The sequence below is a fragment of the Rhinatrema bivittatum genome, chromosome 5 (genome assembly GCF_901001135.1).
Source record: "Rhinatrema bivittatum chromosome 5, aRhiBiv1.1, whole genome shotgun sequence".
Classification (NCBI taxonomy): Eukaryota; Metazoa; Chordata; class Amphibia; order Gymnophiona; family Rhinatrematidae; genus Rhinatrema; species Rhinatrema bivittatum.
Window position 1 is genome coordinate 113,133,565 of NC_042619.1, and position 20,656 is coordinate 113,154,220.

At 41.3% G+C, this 20,656-nt stretch overlaps 1 protein-coding gene across 1 annotated transcript in view; it reads left to right on the forward strand.

The window, feature by feature from the left end:
* FREM2 (FRAS1 related extracellular matrix 2) overlaps positions 1–20,656 on the forward strand; it is a 322,606-nt gene that overhangs the window by 227,612 nt on the left and 74,338 nt on the right. Inside the window, exons 7-11 of the mRNA XM_029602748.1 lie at positions 5,591–5,740; positions 6,332–6,541; positions 8,972–9,169; positions 15,177–15,341; positions 15,439–15,621. Coding sequence (XP_029458608.1) covers positions 5,591–5,740; positions 6,332–6,541; positions 8,972–9,169; positions 15,177–15,341; positions 15,439–15,621 — 906 coding nt within the window. The remainder of the gene's footprint in view (positions 1–5,590; positions 5,741–6,331; positions 6,542–8,971; positions 9,170–15,176; positions 15,342–15,438; positions 15,622–20,656) is intronic.

Genomic DNA, 20,656 nt, shown 5'->3' on the forward strand with positions numbered 1-20,656 from the left:
CATTGAGATCAGTCTGTGTGATATCATTTGTGACATCATAAACAATATGAACCACTCAAATACAGTTTGGGTGGAATTATGTTTTATAGCAAGTGTATAGACAAACAACAGTGTAACTACCCAAAGATTTTCAAAAATAGTAATTTAACATTAAAATAATAGTATGCACAGTTAGCGACATGACATGAATTCTTGGTGAATTTTCAGAGTTGCCCATGTAAAAATTAGCATATGCATGTATAAGTAGCTTGTACTCATGTAATTGCTATTTTATAAATTCAAAATATATGCTGGCTCAAAAACCTCAATTATGTTACTATAAAACAAAACCAAACCGTTGCAACTTGAGGTACTGCAAAATAGCAGATGTGTCTTACAATTATTTTTAATTATTTATAATTAAAAAGACTTACCCGAGAGAGTGGTATCAGAAAGATGTCAGTGTGTTCGCAGTCTCATGAGCTCTTGCCCTTACAGGGCTACAGCCCCTCTCTTGACTTCACCACTTATTAATTACGTCATTTACCTACTCTCTTCAGGTTTGTCAATTAATGTTATATTTTTATAAAGTGCAACCCTTAAAATCCCTAAAAAACCCGGGCGATTCATCTGAAGCAGTGATGAAACACGGCGAAGAAATATAACAGCACTACTATTGAGAGATAAGCATAAAACAAAATATAAGATTTTAATAATTAGTTGTGGCATGTTAGATGATAAAATACGGGTTTTTTAGGGATTTTAAGGGTTGCACTTTATAAAAACATAATATCAATTGACAAACCTGAAGAGAGTAGGTAAATGACGTAATTAATAAGTGGTGAAGTCAAGAGAGGGGCTGTAGCCCTGTAAGGGCAAGAGCTCATGAGACTGCGAACACACTGACATCTTTCTGATACCACTCTCTCGGGTAAGTCTTTTTAATTATAAATAATTAAAAATAATTGTAAGACACATCTGCTATTTTGCAGTACCTCAAGTTGCAACGGTTTGGTTTTGTTTTATTGCTATTTTATAAACATGAAAGATATGAGGTAATTTTCAAAAGAGTTACCTGCATAAATGTAACTACTATCGTAACAATTTTAAAAATCCATTTACATGCAAAAAGTGCAGTTACACATGTATAACTTATGGATAATTCAATATAATGTTGCAATTTGTAAAAGTATATTAAATAAAGGAATCCCGTATATTATATATGTTATATATTATATATGTTAAAACTGCTTTTTTAATAATCTAATCAAACATTAAAAATATATTGAACTACCATGTATTTTTATGATTAAAACAAATATACTATATCATATGATAGTTTATAAAAATAAAATGATGCTAATCAATCTAACTAATAACATTCATTAAACAAATACACATGACAATTATATTAACAAAAAATATACAATAATAACTAACATGAAAAAAAAAATTACAAAAATCTAAAACAGACAAAACAAATCCATTGGAAAACAACATTAGACATACATAATAATGAATAATTGAAAATGCCTATACGGCAGTTACAAAATACATTTGAAGCTGTCCTTATAAGAACAACGGGCCAGATTTTAAGACGTACGCACAGGTGTACATTTGTGTGCGCAACCCGGCGTGCACAAATGTACGCCCGATTTTATAACATGCGAGCGCAGCCGTGCGCATGTTATAAAATCCAGGGTCGGCACACGCAAGGGGGTGCACACTAGTGCACCTTGCGCGCGCCAATCCCCAATGGCTTTCCCCGTTCCCTCCGCCCCCCCCCCCCACCTAACCCGCCCCTCAGCCCTACCTAAAACCCCTCCAATCTTTATTTTATAATTTGCGCCTGCCTCCGAGCAGGCGTAGGTTGCGCGCACCGGCCAAGTGCCGGCTCACGATCTCCCGGCCCAGCAGCCATACAGAGGCCTCTGGCCACGCCCCGCCCCGGACCTCCCATGCCACGCCCCTTTTTTAAAGCCCCGGTACATACTCATGCTGCCGGGCCTTTTGAAAATAGGACCGGCGCGTGTAATGCCTCCTGTATTTACACGCGTAGGGCTTTTAAAATCTGCCCCATAATGAAACATATAAATATGATTTTCAAAGACTCAAATCAATATTAGAAAGATGTTACAATGATACAGTTGCTATAAAAAGTTTGTTTAGTACAAATAGTTGCTTAATGGCATCAAACTATAAATGATTCTGTCACATTATGAAGTCTATCAAGTCTCCCAATTTTTAAAAGCCCACTTACATGGGTAAAGTGCATTTACAGATGTGTAAATGCTTTTTAAAAACAGGCCCTAAGCATTTAGTTTAGGTTTTGCACAAACATGCACACGTGTAAAGAAGGGGTAATCTAGGGGCATTCTGGGGTGAGGCCAACAGTTAAACGTGTAAGTTGCTATTTTAAAAGAGACTTACATGTATATATTTTGTAGCTTACTAGCATAATTTAGCACCTGCTCATTATCTTACATAACTGATATCAATCTTGTTTGTTCTTTAGTATTGTCTGGGTGGGAGGTCTGGGGGAAGTTCAGGCTGAAGAACCAGGACGGTGTCTCAGATGATCTGGAAAAGGACTGAGTGAACTGATAGAGGAACTGGGAAAACTAGTAATTTCAGTTCCGCGATCATGTTTGAACACCGACATAAACACGAAAATTGGGTTTTACGTGAGCAAGTCTTACTTTGTTTTCACGTGTAAAATATACACATGTATTTTTTTTTTTAAGTAGGAAAAGTCTGGGCATTTAGGGCCAGATTTTCAAAAGGTTACGTGTGCCGGGCCTATTTTCAAAAGCCCCAGGATACATGTAAGCCCCGGGGCTTGCAAAAAGGGGCGGGGAGGGGCAGATCCTCCCGGCACAGCAGACATTTGCCACTGTGCCAGGGATCGTGCGCCGGCCAACTGCCAGCGCGCACAACTTACCTAAGCCCCAGGGCTGAAGTAAGTTTTAAAACAGAAAAAAACAAGAAGAAAAAGGTAGGGGGGAAAAGGGTGGGGGGGAGGTAGGGGAAGGGAAGGTGGGGTTGGGGGTAAGGAAGTTCCCTCTGAGGCCCTCAGATTTCGGAGTGGCCTTGGAGGGAACGGGGGAAGGCAGCGCGGCTCGGCGCACACAAGGTGCACTAGTGTGCAATCCCCTTGCGCGCACTGACCCCTGATTTTATGACATGCGCGCGCATGTTATAAAATCGGGCGTCTTAAAATCTAGCCCTTAATGCATTGACATACTCATAATCTACATGCACACGTATGTTGCGGGGTAGACATACACAGATTTTATAATGCGCTTGTATTATAAAATACTATTGTACATCTCCACAGTGCCACTACATGGAGTTGTTTGGAAGTTACTCTCTTTATCTTTAAATTAAACATATGTAATGTAACTTTAACTTCAGAATAAGGGGCAAGATGGTGGATTTATGGAAGCAAATTGTAAATATAAAGATTTCTAATGTCATTATCATGTTGCAGATTAAGAAGTTTGGTTAAACATTTCTATTGTTTTATTTTGATGACGCAGCTGGAAACTTTCATAGACAAGATTTAGAAAAAAAAAAAGAAAATTTATCATGCTAGCCGACCTACTTTTCACTGTGCTGCTATGAGTGATAAAAAGAATTAGCACAGGGAAATAGAGGATAAGATTTATTCTGGACTAAGTATTAAATATAGTAAATCATAATCTGTTTTCTGTTCCCGAATATAATTAACAATCTATTACTATGAGCTCCAATTGTTAGTTCCTGACTGTGTCTGGCTCACCACCTTCTGTATTTAATTTCTTTCTGGTCTCATCATCTGTCTTAACCTTTGTCTTTTTGAGGTGATGTGAGCAATGCAAGGAATTCACTGGCTTTTGAGCATGGTTTAGCTTTCCTAAGGTTAATAAGATAACTTGACCATACACAGACATACACACACAAGCTCTCACACACTGGCACCTAAAGCGCAGGAGTAACCAAGGATGAAAAGGGTAAGATGTGGATAAATGTGGTATGAAATGGACAGGTTTATTTCCAATTGGTTAAAATATGTAAACATATGCCCCTAATGTGTCTTTAAAGTATATTACTGTAGAACATGAATAGCCAGATATTGTCAAATAGGGGTCCTAGTTTTCTATTTTTACATTTCAATACAGATAACTTAAATTGCTTTAATCTTTATGTCACTGTTATCCAGAATGAAAACACTGTTAGACATGGATGCCCATGAGTGTACCTAAGCAAAAGGATTAAGGGAAAAACATGGCTATCCGAAGACTTGTTCTTATTTTTATAGAGCAGATGTGCTGGTCCATGTATACAAATATCCATGGCCTGAGAGTCAAGTACGTGTGAAAATCCAAATTTGAGACAGATTATTTTATACAAAACAAATGGAGAAAATAGAAAGAATTTGTGTTTGAAGATAAATATGGAAACAATATAGCTGGAAAAACCTAAAAATCACACATTATAAATTTGGGAGTCAAGTAGTGTAGATTCCTCAATTTACAGATTTCAGAAATTAGCAAACCCTACTGTTAATCACTTTGATGTTATGTTTGCTATTGAGAGTCATGCACAGCATGTTTCTAGTTTATATTGGAGTTCTTTATGACTCAGATTTCTATATAATCTTATTAAAGCCTGACTCATATTTGGCATCAAAAGCCATAAAACCATTTTTTTTTAAAGGTACATTTTCAAGGAGTTTCTGAAGCATTATTTCGAGCTTGCATATTAGCTCATATAAAGTTGGGAAGAGAGTGTAAAGTTATTTTTTGTTTATTTTATTTATTTAGGTTTAGCTCGCACCTTTTCATTGGTAGCCCAAGCCCTGAGTTTTAGCTAAGTTTTAGAGTAACAAGGTAGCCTGCGATTTTTCAGATAAGCTGAGTTATTTGGCTTGTATAAAATTAGCTAGTAATGAACTGCTTTGCTTACATGCAAAGCAGCTCATTACCATTTTTGCATTATAGGGGGGAAATAACGTGTTATTTAAAATACCACTTTATCTCTACTGTTAGGTATTTACTGCATGGCAATCGCCTAATGCTGTTTTAGTAAATGACCTCATAAGTTTGTACAATGTAAATTACCAGCGGGACAAATGAAAGCATTGGCAGACACTGACCATGCCTGGATATTCAAACGGCACCACTTAACCAAGTAAGTGATGCTAAATATCAGGCCCATTGTCTTTTGTACTCCCTTTGGTGTAGTTGGGCATTAATTATGTTGTTCACACTCAGCTGCTGTCTGTCTAGTGCACAGCAACAAGTAAAATTAATCTTATTTTGCTCCTGACCAAAACCATGCAATGGCAATCAGAATTATTGTGTTTTTTTAACCCATAGCAACTTTGAAAAAGAAATGGTAAAATCTGGAAAAGACATTGTCTTTGAGATGCTTGTGTCACTACCATGAAAGCATGTAAGGTCTTAAGGAAATCATATGTCCAGCTTGTGCAATATATTCTATTAACTCGATCCACGACTTATTTGTTAAATAGCTAGAAAGAAACATGTCTTGGGGACTGACATTTTGTATTGGCTTTAAGAATAAAGTAAAAAGGACAAAAGGAAATATTTTTCATTCCTTTTAACAGAACCTGCCTTCTATTTTGGAGATGTTGAATACTATGTTGACGAGAGTTCTGGCTTTGTTGACGTTCGAGTCTGGAGAACGGGAACTGATCTATCTAAGGCTGCAACCGTCACCGTCCGATCACGCAAAACTGAACCAATATCTGCTGAGGGTGAGCTGCCTGTTGCACAGTCTCCATTATACCTTAATGCTAAGGAAGATTTAGTAAATCAGTAAATGAATAACATGGTGCCTTAAAAATGTGACATCCTTATTTGAAGCTCTCTGTTAATTCAAGGAACACCTTAACTTATAGAAATGATGGCAAGAAAAATGTAATTGGCAGCAGTATGATGCTGTACCTGCTCCTATTCATCTAGGACTGAAGTTTGTAAAGAAGCAAAAGTCCTAGTCCTTGTAGAGGTAATGACTGAGAAGTTCGTTTTGGGAAGAGGGATACATAATTGTTGCTTCCTATCCATAATTCACTGATTGACTGCTTTCAGCTTAAGTCAAAACTTCCTAAATGTGCATTGAGGTTTACTAATACTTGAGCCTCATTCATGGTCCATAGACCTCTAGATATAGTAGAAAGGGTATTCAGAGTCTGTGGTGAGCTTTAATGCCCCATATAAATTAATTTTGCATTGTATTAATAATTGGGAACTACAATTATTTCAGAAGCCTTGTATTCCTTTATAGAATAGAATATTTTGCTCTTATGGTAGGTGTTTAATATAAGTGTTTCTTTTTCCTTTTCTAGCCGGGGTTGATTATGTGGGCATAAGCCGTAATTTGGATTTTGCTCCAGGAGTCAACATGCAGACTTTCCGTGTAATTATCCTGGATGATCTTGGACAGCCAGTGTTGGAAGGGATTGAGAAGTTTGAGTTAGTCCTGCGTATGCCCATGAATGCTGTTCTTGGCGAGCCAAACAAAGCCACAATTTTTATCAATGACTCAGTCTCTGACTGTAAGTGTTCATCATTTTTGTATGATGCAGGAATCACTGGGATCTGGTGACATGGCAGACATTATTTAAGTTTAATTTGAATCCAGATTCATCTGCAGCACTGCTTTAAATCTAGCTAGATATATTTTTATGCTGTTTGTACTGGCTTAGCTATAGTAGGACTAAAAAGTTGCCATAAATTTACTGTAATAAACCAGTACAAATTTTGACATTCTAGATAGCCTTGGCTCAACCTTTCATTCATTTATTTTGGAAAAGTGGCAAACTTGTATTCGTCCTATGCCCCTCTAAAGCAATTTCCAACATTGAAAAAATGGATATGTTTGATTATACTCTCAAAGACTCAGCTCCACACAAAATTTAAGAGAGTTTGGTCCATCTGCTTTAGTTACAAAGACGAGACACACTCGCAAACATGTGAATCTGCATGCATTTCTTTCTTTCTTTTCGTTCACCAACTTTGACAAATGGAAGAGTCAGATGTAAGCCCAAGAGCTTACCTCAAAGTCTGATGGAGCTAGGTCCAACAGCTCCACACTTATAATGGGGAGGGGCACTCCCATGAAAACACAACCCAGCACCCACAGACATTTTACTATCTGATAAGCCTCTGTATATTACACACCAAGGCTGTAAAGGTCATTTCATCATTGTCATCAAGTGCTGACTTCAGTACAAAGGCCAGCAACTATGGTGCGCCATTTCTCTCTCTGCTAAGCCTTCCTGTTTGTTTCTCCTTTTGTTCCAGATCTTGATTTTTTTTTTTATGTCATTGCACCCAGACTGCTCTCTGCTTTCATTTTTGCCTTTTGCCCTCTATCATACTCTCCAGCACTAGGTGAAGTACTTTGCCATCAGAATTAAGTTTCCTTTTAGCCAGATCTTCTACCAGAGTTCTTCCACCTCCCATGATGACCATGAACTATTAGTACTCCTGAGAAGTTGCACTAGGAGATTAGTTGCCTGGCAGGCACTGTTGTACAAGGTACTAGAAGATAAGGGAATTAACATTCAGGCCGATACAGTACAGTGCGTTCTGCTGGAGCGCACTGTTAACCCGCGATTGGACGCGCGTTTTCGATGCGCTAGCATTACCCCTTATTCAATAAGGGGTTGAAAACGCTCGTCCAACCCCTCCGAACCTAATAGTGCCCGCAACATGCAAATGCATGTTGATGGCCCTATTAGGTATTCCCACGCGATTCAGAAAGGAAAATGTGCGGCCAAGCTGCACATTTTACTTTCAGAAATTAGCGCCTACCCAAAGGTAGGTGCTAATTTCTCCGGGCACCGGGAAAGTGCACAGAAAAGCAGTAAAGACTGCTTTCCTGTGCACCCTCCGACTTAATATCATGGCGATATTAAGTCGGAGGTCCCGAAAGTTACAAAAAGTTTAAAAGAAAAAAAATTTGAAGTTGGCTCGCGGGTTGAAAACCGGACACTCAGTTTTGCCGGTGTCCGGTTTCCGAACCCATGGTTGTCAGCGGGTTTGAGAACCGACGCTGGCAAAATTGAGCGTCGGCTGTCAAACCCGCTGACAGCCACCGCTCCTGTCCAAAAAGAGGTGCTAGGGACGCGCTAGTGTCCCTAGTGCCTCTTTTTACCTCTTTTTACCGCCAGGCCTAATTTGAATACTGAATCGCTTGCACAGGAGTGTGGCCTGTGCGCATGCTGGGAGAGCGGGCGTTTGCCCGATGTCCCGCGGACTTTACTGTATTGGCCCGTAACAAAGGGGATAATACTCTTTCAAATGTATGATTACAGAGTGGAAAGTCCTGGGCACTGAGCTTAGTGAAGAAACTTTATACCTAATTGAATAAAGCAAACACAAACTCCCTCAACCCCGTACTCCATTTACTCTGAGTATGAAGTCTTACACTGATAAAGTTGCTCAACTCTATAGAAACCCATACCTGTAAATTATATCAACCAGATTCCATGTGCTGATTTTGCTGTCTGTTTGCCTTGTCCATTGCAGGATAGTATTCTGCTCTTTTTGTGTTGTTGGCCTATTTGGGGTACTGGCCCAATATTGAAATCCTACTTTACAGGATAAGTCAGTTATCCAGCTAAGTAGATAACCAGTTAGTCAGTGGGTGGGGAATGGATGGATCGGGAGGGGTGGCACTACTTTTCCCGTTGCCTTGACCAGATAAGTGCCTATATTCAGCCTTCTCCAGTTAAGTCAACTGAATAAGTTAGACCTGCTCAATAGCAGGTCTAAAGTTATCCGGACATAACTTATCCGGATAACTAGAGTTTATCCGGTTATATTCAGCAGCAAAGCTGTGCTGCTGAATATACCTTGTAAGTTATACAGGTAAGTAATATCCATGTAACTTAGATAACTGGATATCTTTGAATATTGGGCACAAAGTGTATTGTTTTATGATCTTGGTAAATTCTTTTCATCTGTATTCTTCTTTCCAGTGCCTAAGGTACAGTTTAAGGAACCAGTGTACACGGGTAGTGAAAATGATGGGCAGATTACTGCACTGGTATACAGAAGCGGGGATGTCAGCTACAGATCCACGGTGCGATGCTATACTCGGCAAGCCTCCGCACAGGTGATGATGGACTTTGACGAACGTCCAAATACCGACAGCTCCATCATCACTTTCCTTCCTGGTGAGTGCAGATTCCTTTTTTCTTTTTGGAAACTACCATATATATATATATATATATATATATTTTTTTTTTTTTGCTGGAAACACAAGTTAGAACTGAAACTTGTATTGATGTGAATTGACATGTTTTAGAAACAAAGTATAAATACAGTTTTAGACACAAAGCCAAAAATAATTGCAGATATCTGGAAATGGCACAGGCAAGTTAGAAAACCTCATGGTTGCCAGATAGCAAAAATTAGACCTGCCTGATACATGTATGTGGATAGATGGGCAGACATGGCAATGCTAATAAGCATGTTTGCTTCATTATGAAACACATCTAAAATATGGAAATTCACAGAGAGTCTCTTACCAGACCACAGTCCCGAGCTTCATTAGAGATATGTTATATACAGGATGTAATCCCTGACCTGCTGGCAATCTAGGCACAGGGTCTCACGTGGGAATGTTTGGGCCATTTTCTGTCCTTTGCTGCCTGGGTTTTTCTCCCGATGGGGGGAGGCAGGTTGGAGGCAATCCTCCAAGGCTCTTAGGACTTCTGTATGTCTTCTGCAACAGTCCAGTGAAATAAACACAATACCACGACAGTAATTGTTCAAAAATAAAACCCTTTTACTGGTAAACGTGCTTAGTGTTTTTGTGTATAAGCGATTAATAAACCTCAATAAAGATAATGATAGAAGAAGCATGGAAAGTCCCTGAAACGTACACCCTTCAGATGCCACGTTGTGGGACATGCTCTCAGAAAGTCCTATTGGTTCAGCACAGGGAGTGCCCTGATTAGTGTAAGGGGCTTATGCAGCAGATTGCTGGGATATGTCCTCCAGAGCCTCTGCTCGACTAGATTTGTTCCTGCGTCACATTCAGCTCTGCAATCCTGCTTCAGTGCTCCTGCTCCATGCCTCTCTCCTGGGTTCTCGATCCATGCTTGCTTCAGTGTTACAGCTGCATGCTGAAATGCCGCCCAAGCTAGGTCTGGGTTTTACCAGCCGTGGCTTAACCTTGATCCAGCCGTCCAGGCTCTTCAGGTATACCTCTTCGTAACGTACTGTTTACTAGTGGCCAGATGTAGCCCAACAGTAGTATTTATTTTATTTTTATTTAGTGGCTTGCATAGTGGTTTCTACTCCTGCAGTGTCCTCTACGAGTCTAGCAGAAAGGGAGAAATCAGGAATATCTCTTACACATCTCCAGCATGTTCATAAGGAGGCCAAGATTCAGTAGGCCATTTAGTGGACAAGTTATCCGGCTAACCTTGGCCATATAACTTGTCCTGTATATTCAGTAAGATAAACGTCCCTCTGAATATACTTGCTTAAAATAATCTGGCTACATGTAGCCAGATAACTTAAAAACCTAAACGGCTATGTTTCAGTATAGCTGTTTAGGTTTTTAAGTTATCTAGTCTTGTGTGGCTGGATAACTTGCTACTTATCTGGATATAGTTAAAAGATATCCAGGTAAGTAGCACCAAGAAAATAAATAAATATATACAGGGCCATGTGGCCCAATTTCTTCCCACCCCCATCAACAAATAGTAAGGAGGCCATAGCGGCCTTACAACCCCCACTCCACATCACCTCCTACATTTATTTATTTATTTATTTTAAATCTTTTCTATACCGTCATTTGGAGGATACCGTCACAACGGTTTACATCAAGGCACATAAAATTAATGATACTGTGATTTGAACATTTACAAGGGTGCCATAAGGTTCGGTAACATAGTTAGTGATCAGTAATGTTAAATGTAATTAATCATGTCCATGTCTCTATCTCGGTTTTTATTACAGGAATAACTTTAAGATTGTGATTGGTCCTTTAAAGACTACACACTTAGGGGCGGATTTTAAGAGCCCTGCTCGCGTAAATCCGCCCGGATTTACGCGAGCAGGGCCCTGCGTGCCGGTGCGCCTATGTTCAATAGGCCTACCGGCGCGCGCAGAGCCCTGGGACTCGCGTAAGTCCTGGGGTTTTCTGAGGGGGGCGTGTTGGGGGGGTGTCAGGGGCGGGGCCGAGCGGCGCACCGTTTTCGGGGCGGGACGCGGCGTTTCGGGGGTGGGCCCGGGGGTGTGGTTTCGGCCCGGGGCAGTCCGGGGGCGTGGCCGCGCCCTCCAGAACCGCCCCCGGGTTGCGTCTAGGCGCGTCAGTGGCCCGCTGGCGCGCGGGGATTTACTTCTCCCTCTGGGAGGCGTAAATCCCCCAACAAAGGTAGGGGGGGGTTTAGACAGGGCCGGGGGGGTGGGTTAGGTAGAGGAAGGGAGGGGAAGGCGTTAGCGAATTCCCTCCGAGGCCGCTCCGATTTCGGAGCGGCCTTGGAGGGAACGGCGGCAGGCTGCGCGGCTCGGCGCGCGCCGGCTACACGGAATAGGCAGCCTTGTGCGCGCCGATCCAGGATTTTAGCGGATACACGCGGCTACGCGCGTATCTACTAAAATCTCGCGTACTTTTGTTTGCGCCTGGAGCGCCAACAAAAGTACACGAACGCGCCATTTTTTAAAATCTACCCCAAAGTGAATACAGCAATGTGTGTGGATGTTATATTGATTGTGCTTTGCTTGTCCCTGGTTTCTATTCTCCCTTCTCTTTCTTAAAAGCTTGTTTAAAGAGCCAGGTTTTTAAACCTTTTCTAAAGGTTTTGCTGTCTCTTTGTAGTCTTAAATCTAGGGGCATGGAGTTCCATAGAATGGGTCCTGCCAGTGATAGTGCTCTCTCTCGTACCTGTGTTAGTCTTGCAGTTTTGACTGATGGAATGGTTAGGAGTGCTTTGTTTGCTGACCTTAGGTTTCTGTTAGGGATGTGTACACGTAGGGCTGTATTTAACCAGTCTGCATGTTCGTTATGTATTAGCTTATGTACATAGATAAAATCCTCCTTTCCCGGTTCTGTTCTTCTCCCCCCCCCCTTCCTGGATTTAAAAGGATTGCAGTAGGCCCTCACACCCCCCATTCCCCCACCATCATGATAAGGAGACCTTGCAAACTCCCCCCCCCCCCCCCGAACCTGTAAAAGCCCCACTGGGAGCGGTCCAAACTTACCCGCTCCTGCGACGTCCAGTGCAGCCTCTGTGAAAGCTGCACTAGAAGCGTAACCTTCACTTTGCTTATCCTTCCAGCACTAAGGGTTCTTACTTCTATTGCTGGGGCACTAGAAGTAAGTGATTGGAGTTGGTCTAGTTTTTCTCTCTCACAGGGATAGTCTTCCTGCGCCATAGGGGTTCCTAAAGAGTAAACTGGAAAAAAAATATAAGCACTGGCAGCAAATTAAATGTAAAAGATTAATAAGGCAACCCAAGAGAGAATTTAAGAAGAAACCTGCTCAGAAGTCAAGAATAAATAATATATATAGAGGGACTTTTCAAAGCTATTTTTTCTGGATGAATTGACTGATTGAAAATTACCCCCACTCAATCTTCCTAAAAGTACACTCAGGTTCCGTAAGGCTCATACTTTTAGCTTTATTGAGGTGAGGCATTCCCAAAGGTGAGTTTTGGCTGGGAACTTGTGTTTATAGAGCTCATATCCAATTAATATTAAACTATTAGATGTGCTTATTTCTGTAGCACTCAAAACGATATTAAGCGACTGAAAATATGGAAAACTTACTGAGTTTCATCTGTGGTGAAGTATTGTTTGTATGACATACGGACGTGACGTGTCAGATCTATACATACTTGTGTAATGGGGGATATGCCCCATTACTAAATATAATCCCCAGAGTTTTCCAGCTTTAGCAGTGGAAGTGAGTTTGCATTTTTTTTAATTCTCCCCTTGCCTAATCCCCACATTTGGGAGGATAGACTTCAGGGGGGTATATGATCCTTTAGAGCGCGCTCAATAATCGGAGGGTTAGGCCTGGCTGAAGAAGCCATGAGTTCCCTCTCAGGATCTCAACAGAGAGGACTAGGAGCTGGAAATCATCCCTTGATCTCAGAGCAGAGAGGAGATAGAGAAGGAGAATTGTTTTTGAGATTCATCCAGAGACTCAACTGAGGAGAAGTGTTTTATTTTTGGATTTTTTTGACTTCCTGATCTGAAGAGAAGGGTTGGGCCCCCCCCTCCATCTCCCTGAGGATTGGGATTGACTATCTTTTTGCCCAAGTGACCAGACAAGTGAGGGAGGAAGGAGAATGAGAGACTTTTGAAAAGAGAATGAAGAACCTTAGCTTTGGATAATTGAATTTACAGTTTATTTTGGGAAGTTTGGAACCTATTTTTGATATTTTTGGACTGGGGATATTTTTCCACCAAATTGGCTGATGCTGGAAGCCACTCTCACTAGTTGGTCTGCTCTGTTGGGAAGTGGCCCAATGTCTTTGAACTTGTTATATTAGTGAGCTCTTTGGGTGGACGTTAGACCGTTTCAGTCAACTGATATGTTAAGTATAAGTGCTCAATAATCAACATAAAAAATGCACATAACTTTAAAGATAGATTTTGGAAGTTCAGGAACTTTACACTTCTTGCTTTGAACACTGAAGACTACTGAAGACTTCAAGGCAATGTGGCGACGCAGACTGGGAAGGAACTTTCCTACAACTAACTATATCCTTCCTCCCTCTTCTACCCACCTCCTAAACCTAGCCTAACTATCCCTAATTTTTTTATTTTAATACTTACTGCTCCTTTGGCACACGCTTCCCTGGGACAGTGGCCAATGGCGCTGTCCCAGCCAGCTCCCTGCCCAGACCACGCCCCCCCCCCCCCCCCCAGGCTGCCCCTTTTCCCTCAGCCGGCACTTCTGCGCGTACCGGGGTTTACATGCATGGCTGGGTCCGTCGTAAAATACGCGTGGTACGCGCAAGCCTGGCCACGCTCGTAAACCCCAAAATTTACGCGTGTAGCCCTTTTAAAACCTGGGCTTAAGTCCCTCAAGTGAGGTGGATTTCTCCTTAGTATCTCACAATTGTGTTTAGCTCCCTCCAGAACCTGAAAATTTATTATTTTAACAATTGAGACATTTTTATACAGTGATGTAGAATCACCAGAGTCCAATCTAGGGAGATCGTTTGTAAATTTGACTTAAGCATGAACAGACGGCTTAGTCACATCCTGAGCAAATGATCATAAAATCGGTATTAACTTGTCTAGGGGAAGTGAAATAGTTATGGATCATGATAAATATGTAATGAAAGTATAGGGTAATGCAGATGAGAATGAATTTACTCAATCCTACATTTAAGAAGTAATATCTCAAAGAGATAGTAACTCAATAATATACCTGGACTTGACCAATAATACTCAAATAATGATTTTATTTATGAAATTGTAACCGAACTTTATTGGCACCTGTTGGAATGTACGATAACCTACATTTACTTACCTTAGTTTATGTGCCTATTTGTAAACCGTTGCGATGGTATATAACTTAGCGACGGTATAGAAAAGTTTTTAAATAAATAAATAAATAATGGAAACTAAGACATCTGATGTCTCTTTCTATAAAGACTTCCAGGCAGATATTAAATCTTTTAGTAATAGGATTATCTTTCTGTTAGTCTGCATGAAGTCAACATTTGTACAATCATTGCATAAATCATAGACATGTTCCCTATGGATATGGTTTGTCTAGAAGTTGATTCTATGCCTGATTGGCAAACAAACTTATTTTTTATTTCTTAATCCTGATGCAGTGATTCTTGCTCTTAATAATCAATGTCTGTGTATCTGAGTGTATACCACTCTTTGAAGTGAAAGGACCAATAGATGCTCAAAGTCTTGATATAAAAATGTGTGCATTGGGATGTAAACATGAATCAGTATGTTCTTGTTTTGATCCCAAGCCAGATTGTTCTGTTGTGTATTTTTAGCCACATAAAGTCTTGTATTCATGTTGACTCATGTATAATTCAAAGTGCATGCAGATCATTAAAAAGTTATATATTTCTGTAGGTAGCGCATCCTTACATTCCATTGCTTTACCTGCCCTCTTAAAAATCTGCAGATTGTTACACATCTTTGTTGCAGCTGCTTTCTATAAGATGACCTTCTTTGTCGTGATTGCAGGTGAGACAGAGAAGCCTTGCACCCTAGTGCTTGTGGATGACACGATCCATGAGGAAGAAGAAGAACTGCGCCTAGTCCTTGGTAGCCCGAGAAGTGACTCTCCATTTGGGGCCTCCATCGGTGAACAAAATGAAACTTTAATAAAGATTAAAGATGAAGCAGACAGTAAGAAGTACATTTCTCACTCAGTAAATAACGTTAAACTTAAAATGTATACTTTGTTTTTTACAGTTTGGTAATATCTACAATTCTGTGATTACAGAGGCCATAATTAAGTTTGGAGAGACCAAATTTAGCGTGAGTGAACCAAAAGAACCTGGGAAGATTGTGGTAATAAAAATTCCAGTTCTTCGTCTTGGAGACACATCAAAGGTCTCTATTGTAAGAATCCACACAAAGGATGGCTCTGCCACCTCTGGAGAAGACTATAACCCTGTGTCAGAAGGTATACAACAGCTCACTTCTTTGCTTTCAGATCAATTGGTTATTATGCTGATACTGTGCCAGAGAAAGAAAGGCAAAGCACCATGGGTTAGACTCTTTGTAGCTAACAAGTAGTGTTTTTAGTATCAGTAGGGGCAAGGGATACATTGTTAAACAGAATGTAAAATTAGAGATATGCAGCCTGCCTATGGATTACTATCTAAATCATATTGAAACCTCTAGACATTTTGAAAGCATTCATTATTTTATAGAAAGAAAGTGCTCTTTGAATATATAGATAGAGAGATAGATATAGATATATTTATATCTAACGCTTTTAGGCTCACTAGATAGTGTCTGTTGGAGGCTTGTGGAGCGTGCAGCCTCTGACCAGCATTTGTGTGTACCTCAGAATATCCACGCATAATGTTTGGAGGTTCACCTGTAACGCAGAACATACACGTGTACCTGTGCCCAGTGGGTGGCGCATATACATTCACCCAAGCTCTTACCACCCCTCCTTCACAATGGATGCTGCTGAACTGCAAGAGTGTTGAGAGGCGGGCTCCTACAATAGCAAGTTACAGGGCGGCCAGACTAGAAGGAGCCTGAGAGATGAGGGGGAGAAGAAGATGAATGCTTAGGTCGGGTCAGTTGGGTGAGAGGGAGAGGACTGAGAGTGTTGGAATTGAGCTAGGGGGCAAATATATTTGGCAGAGGTGATGAGATGGGGTCAGAGTATGCTGGGGTTAGGCTAGGGAGGGGGGGATGGATTGCTGGGGTGGGCTGGGTAAGAGGGCAGTGAGTAGGGGCTTGCAGGGAATTTCACCGGACATCAGCTAGTACTTTAATAGTATAAAATGTAAAATACTTTAACCTGTATTCTTAATCGCTTGTTCTTAATCGCTTGTTCTTAATCGCTTGTTCTTAATCGTAAGTCCATTAGTGTTCTTGAATTCACTCCCAGTTCAGGCTCCTACTTCTTTACTTTTCAAACTGTGCACACTGCTGAATTTACATTCCTTAGAGGACTGGCTGGCCCAGCTGCTGACCCTGTCGTGACTCCTTTACTCCATCAGAGTGCACCAGCAGTTCTGAAGGGAGTTGTGTCCTAATGTCAGCCACTGATTGAGATGGTAATGAAAAAAGACAATAGTGAAGCAGCTGAAAACTATGTAATTATCAAAAAAAGAGCTAATCACTTATAATCTATGACATTAATAGAAACAGGGGAGGTAATTTTCAAAGAAGTTATGCGCTTAAATGTAACATACTATCATAGCAATTTTCAAAAGCCCATTTACATGGTTAGACGGTAAGTTTTAAACCGGTGCACATGTGTGCATGTTTGTCAGCCAGCGCCCAGAGACGTAGCCATTTTATTACATGCAGACGTACATGCGCGCACGTTATAAAATAGCCTGAACACGCACACGTGCACACAATTTTATGTGGATGCGCGCCTATGCAGGCAAATGCCGCATCTACTGCATAAGTGGGGGGATTTTAAAAGACACCCACACCAACGCAATTACCAGTTTTCCCAGGTCATTCCCAGTTTCACCCAGGTAAAGGATAGGACTTCCAAACCACCCTAATTTAATAGCTTCCCTTCTCCCCCGTTAGCCCTGACCTTTAAATCCCCGCTGATCTGCCTAGATTTTTTTGTTTAACAACTTACACATCATAACAGAAGTAAAATTATGTGGCAGCGCACCAGTGCACGTAAGTATTTATGCGCAAATTTCAAGTTTGAATCCAGGAACGTCCATGCCCTGCCCAGACCACACCCTCGCCCTGCCCCTTTTTTGAACTTTTCATTTATGCTTGTGTCAGCAAGTATGCGCATATCTGGCAGGTGCACACAAGCCTGACTTGTGTGTGTATCTCCTGGTTTTGGCGCTGGGCTTTTAAAATTCACCTTTGAAAAGTTCACTTGCGTGGGTAAAACCTATTGACAATTCAATAGCATACATTGTATCAATTTTCAAAAGCTTACTTACACAAGTACAGTGTATTTACATATGTGAAACCAGCTTTAATCGTGTACATCTTTTTGAAAATGACTCCCATAGATTTTCCAACTTGCATATTTTTACACCTGCTAATTATCTGGTATGAGTGATATTAAATGAGTTTATTGTGTAGTAATAACTGGGCAGGAGGTCTGGGTGACTTGAAGATCCAGGAGAGTCTCGATGACAGAAACACTGGGCAAATTAATGGACTAATTGGTAAAACTGGAAATTTCATGGATGCACGCATGTTATAAAATACACCAACTTACACACTTAAATAGGGACTTAAATGAGTAAGTCCAAGTCCTATTATACGTTAACACGTAACATATATGCATGCATATCTATTTTTAAAATTGATGGGTAAAGTACGCGCATGCAGTACATTAATATGCATGGTTACCGTGCACTGCATGCATTCGCATGCATGTCTCCATATGCACGTATGTTGCAGGATAGAGGTATGTATATTTTATAACGTGCGTATGTGCCACTGCATGCAGTTGTTCAAAAGTTATACACCCTGCGCATAAATGCACTTTTGAAAATTGTTATGTTATTTACTACTTCTTTGCAAGTGAATCCTTTTGAAAATTACCCCTGCTGTGTGCCATTTTCTGTGGAAAAAAATACCCTCAGAAAAAAAAAAGTGCAAATGTCTGCGGAAACCTTTTTCCCAGCGGCAGTTTTCGAAAAGAAAGCCTTCACGTACTAATCCCTTTGAGACCTGGTGAAAAGTCGCTCAGTGAAAAGTACCCATGGACTTTGCATCACTGTGCACAGTTTGAAAATTGCTCCCATGGCATAGACTTACTAACGCAATCACATTAGAATGTTTGTATAACTAAAAGCGATTTTTAACCAAAGTAGAGAGAAGTTCTTACATTTAAGATGTACAAATTTCTGGGGAGTTTTTTCCCCTATTTTCGCCCTTTCATCTTTATCTGTTGTCCAAGCCATATGTAACTCTGAAAAGAAGGTAGAACCTTCACACATTGTCATAATAAGTTTAAGCATGACATCCGGATGATCCCTCCATCTGCCTCTTTACTGTAGGATGAACCACTATATTTAAATAACTTTTATAGTAGCTTCTGCCTCAAGGAGTTCCAAAAAGCTTGGGTTCACTGAGATTGTTTTTAAGTAAGCAAACTCAGTCTCAGAAACTGTATAACTGATTTGTAGGGATGTGTAGAGGGACGCCATACGTTGCATTCGGAATTCGTCTTCGTCGGGGGCAGATACGTTGCATTCGGCAAGGGGGCCCCCGATACGTTAATGCGTTCATTCTTATTCATTTCCGGGCTAAAATTGAATTAACTACAACCCCCCACCCTCCTGACCCACCCAAGACTTACCAAAACTCCCTGGTGGTCCAGAGGGGGGGTCCGGGAGCCATCTCCTGCACTCATGCCCTCAGCTGCCAGGATTTAAAATGGTGCCGATAGCCTTTGACCTTACTATGTCAAAGGGGCTACCGGTGCCATTGGTCGGCCCCTGTCACATGGTAGGAGCAATGGATGGCCAGCATCATCTTGTGCTCCTACCATGTGACAGGGGCCGATCAATGGCACCGGTAGCCCCTGTGACATAGCAAGGTCAAAGGCTATCGGCACCATTTTGAATACCAGCAGCCAAGGGTGTGAGTGCAGGAGATGGCTCCCGGACCCCCTGCTGGACCACCAGGAAGTTTTGGTAAGTCTTGTGGGGGTCAGGAGGGTCCCCCAAGACTTGCCAAAAGTCCCTGGTGGTCCAGCGGGGGTCCAGGAGCGACCTCCTGCACTCCCCCCAGTTTACCCAGACCCCTCACACAGACATTTTTTGGCTATAAAGAGTTTTATTCAGATTTACAGCTGATAATTATCAGAAGTAAATATGTGAAGGTAACAGCCGTAAGTGCGCTGCATTCACAGGTTATAAAATTGCAATGTGTATAAATGTTGGCCCCGACCCACCCCAGTCCACCCCTTTTTTACACAAGCAAGGTTATTCATGCACCAGTACTTGCGTGCGTATGTGCGAGGCTTATTGAATAGCATTAGTGCAAACAAGCACTATTTGCATGCGTATTTGCTAATTTGTGCACATGCATCTCTTTTAAAATTTTCCTTTATGTATAGCACAACTACAAGTACATAAGTCCCTTAATTTTTTTCTGTGCTATTTTTTTTTCATACACCTCCTCCTCCTCCCACCCCTCCAAAACAACTCCCCCCCCCCCCCCCCCCCCCCGCCCACCATCACCAAAGAATTTTCTTCTCATGTCTCTCAAACTTAAATAAAACAAGAATCCCCTTCCTCAGGACCCTTGTGAAAGGACCTATGTCAGTCTGGCTAGAGGACAGCTCCTTATCTCTTACTGGGCCAGCATCCAGTGCTGATTAAACTGTGGAATGTATTGCCAGAGGATGTGGTGAAAGCAGTTAACATAGCTGGGTTTAAAAAGTGTTTAGACAAGTTCCTTGAGGAAAAGTCCATAAAACATTATTAGTCATTTAGACTTGGGAAAGCCACTGCTAATACCTGGTTATGAGCAAAAAGGATTAAATCTGTTCTTTGGAATTATGCCAGGTTCTTGTGACCTGGCTTGGCCACTGTCAAAGGAAGAATGCTGAGCTGGATTTTTGTTAAGTCTGACCCCCATATGGCATTCTTATGTCCCCCTAAAGGTGCTGCAAACTTTGAACTGCATGAGTGTGGTTCAGAGCTTGAGTCACCATTAGATGGCACCAGATTAACACTGCACACCAGACCAGTAGGAGGTAAAGAGCTGAACTTCCTTCCAGCTCAGCATGGGCCCTTTTTTAAGAGTCCTGGAGGGGGATATAGGGGTTAGGGTTCTTGTCCAGGGGTAGGAGGCTAATCCTTGGGTGTGGGGTTTTCATTAAGAGGGGGGGGGGAGTTCTTTCCAGAGAAATGGTGGGCTTGGGAGAGATTTGGATGTTGGTTTGAGGGAAGTAGTAAACTACTACAGCTTCTACTACACCAGCAATTTACTACGGTTTCTTCCCTCACAGAAGCTAAATGTAAAGCTTTGTG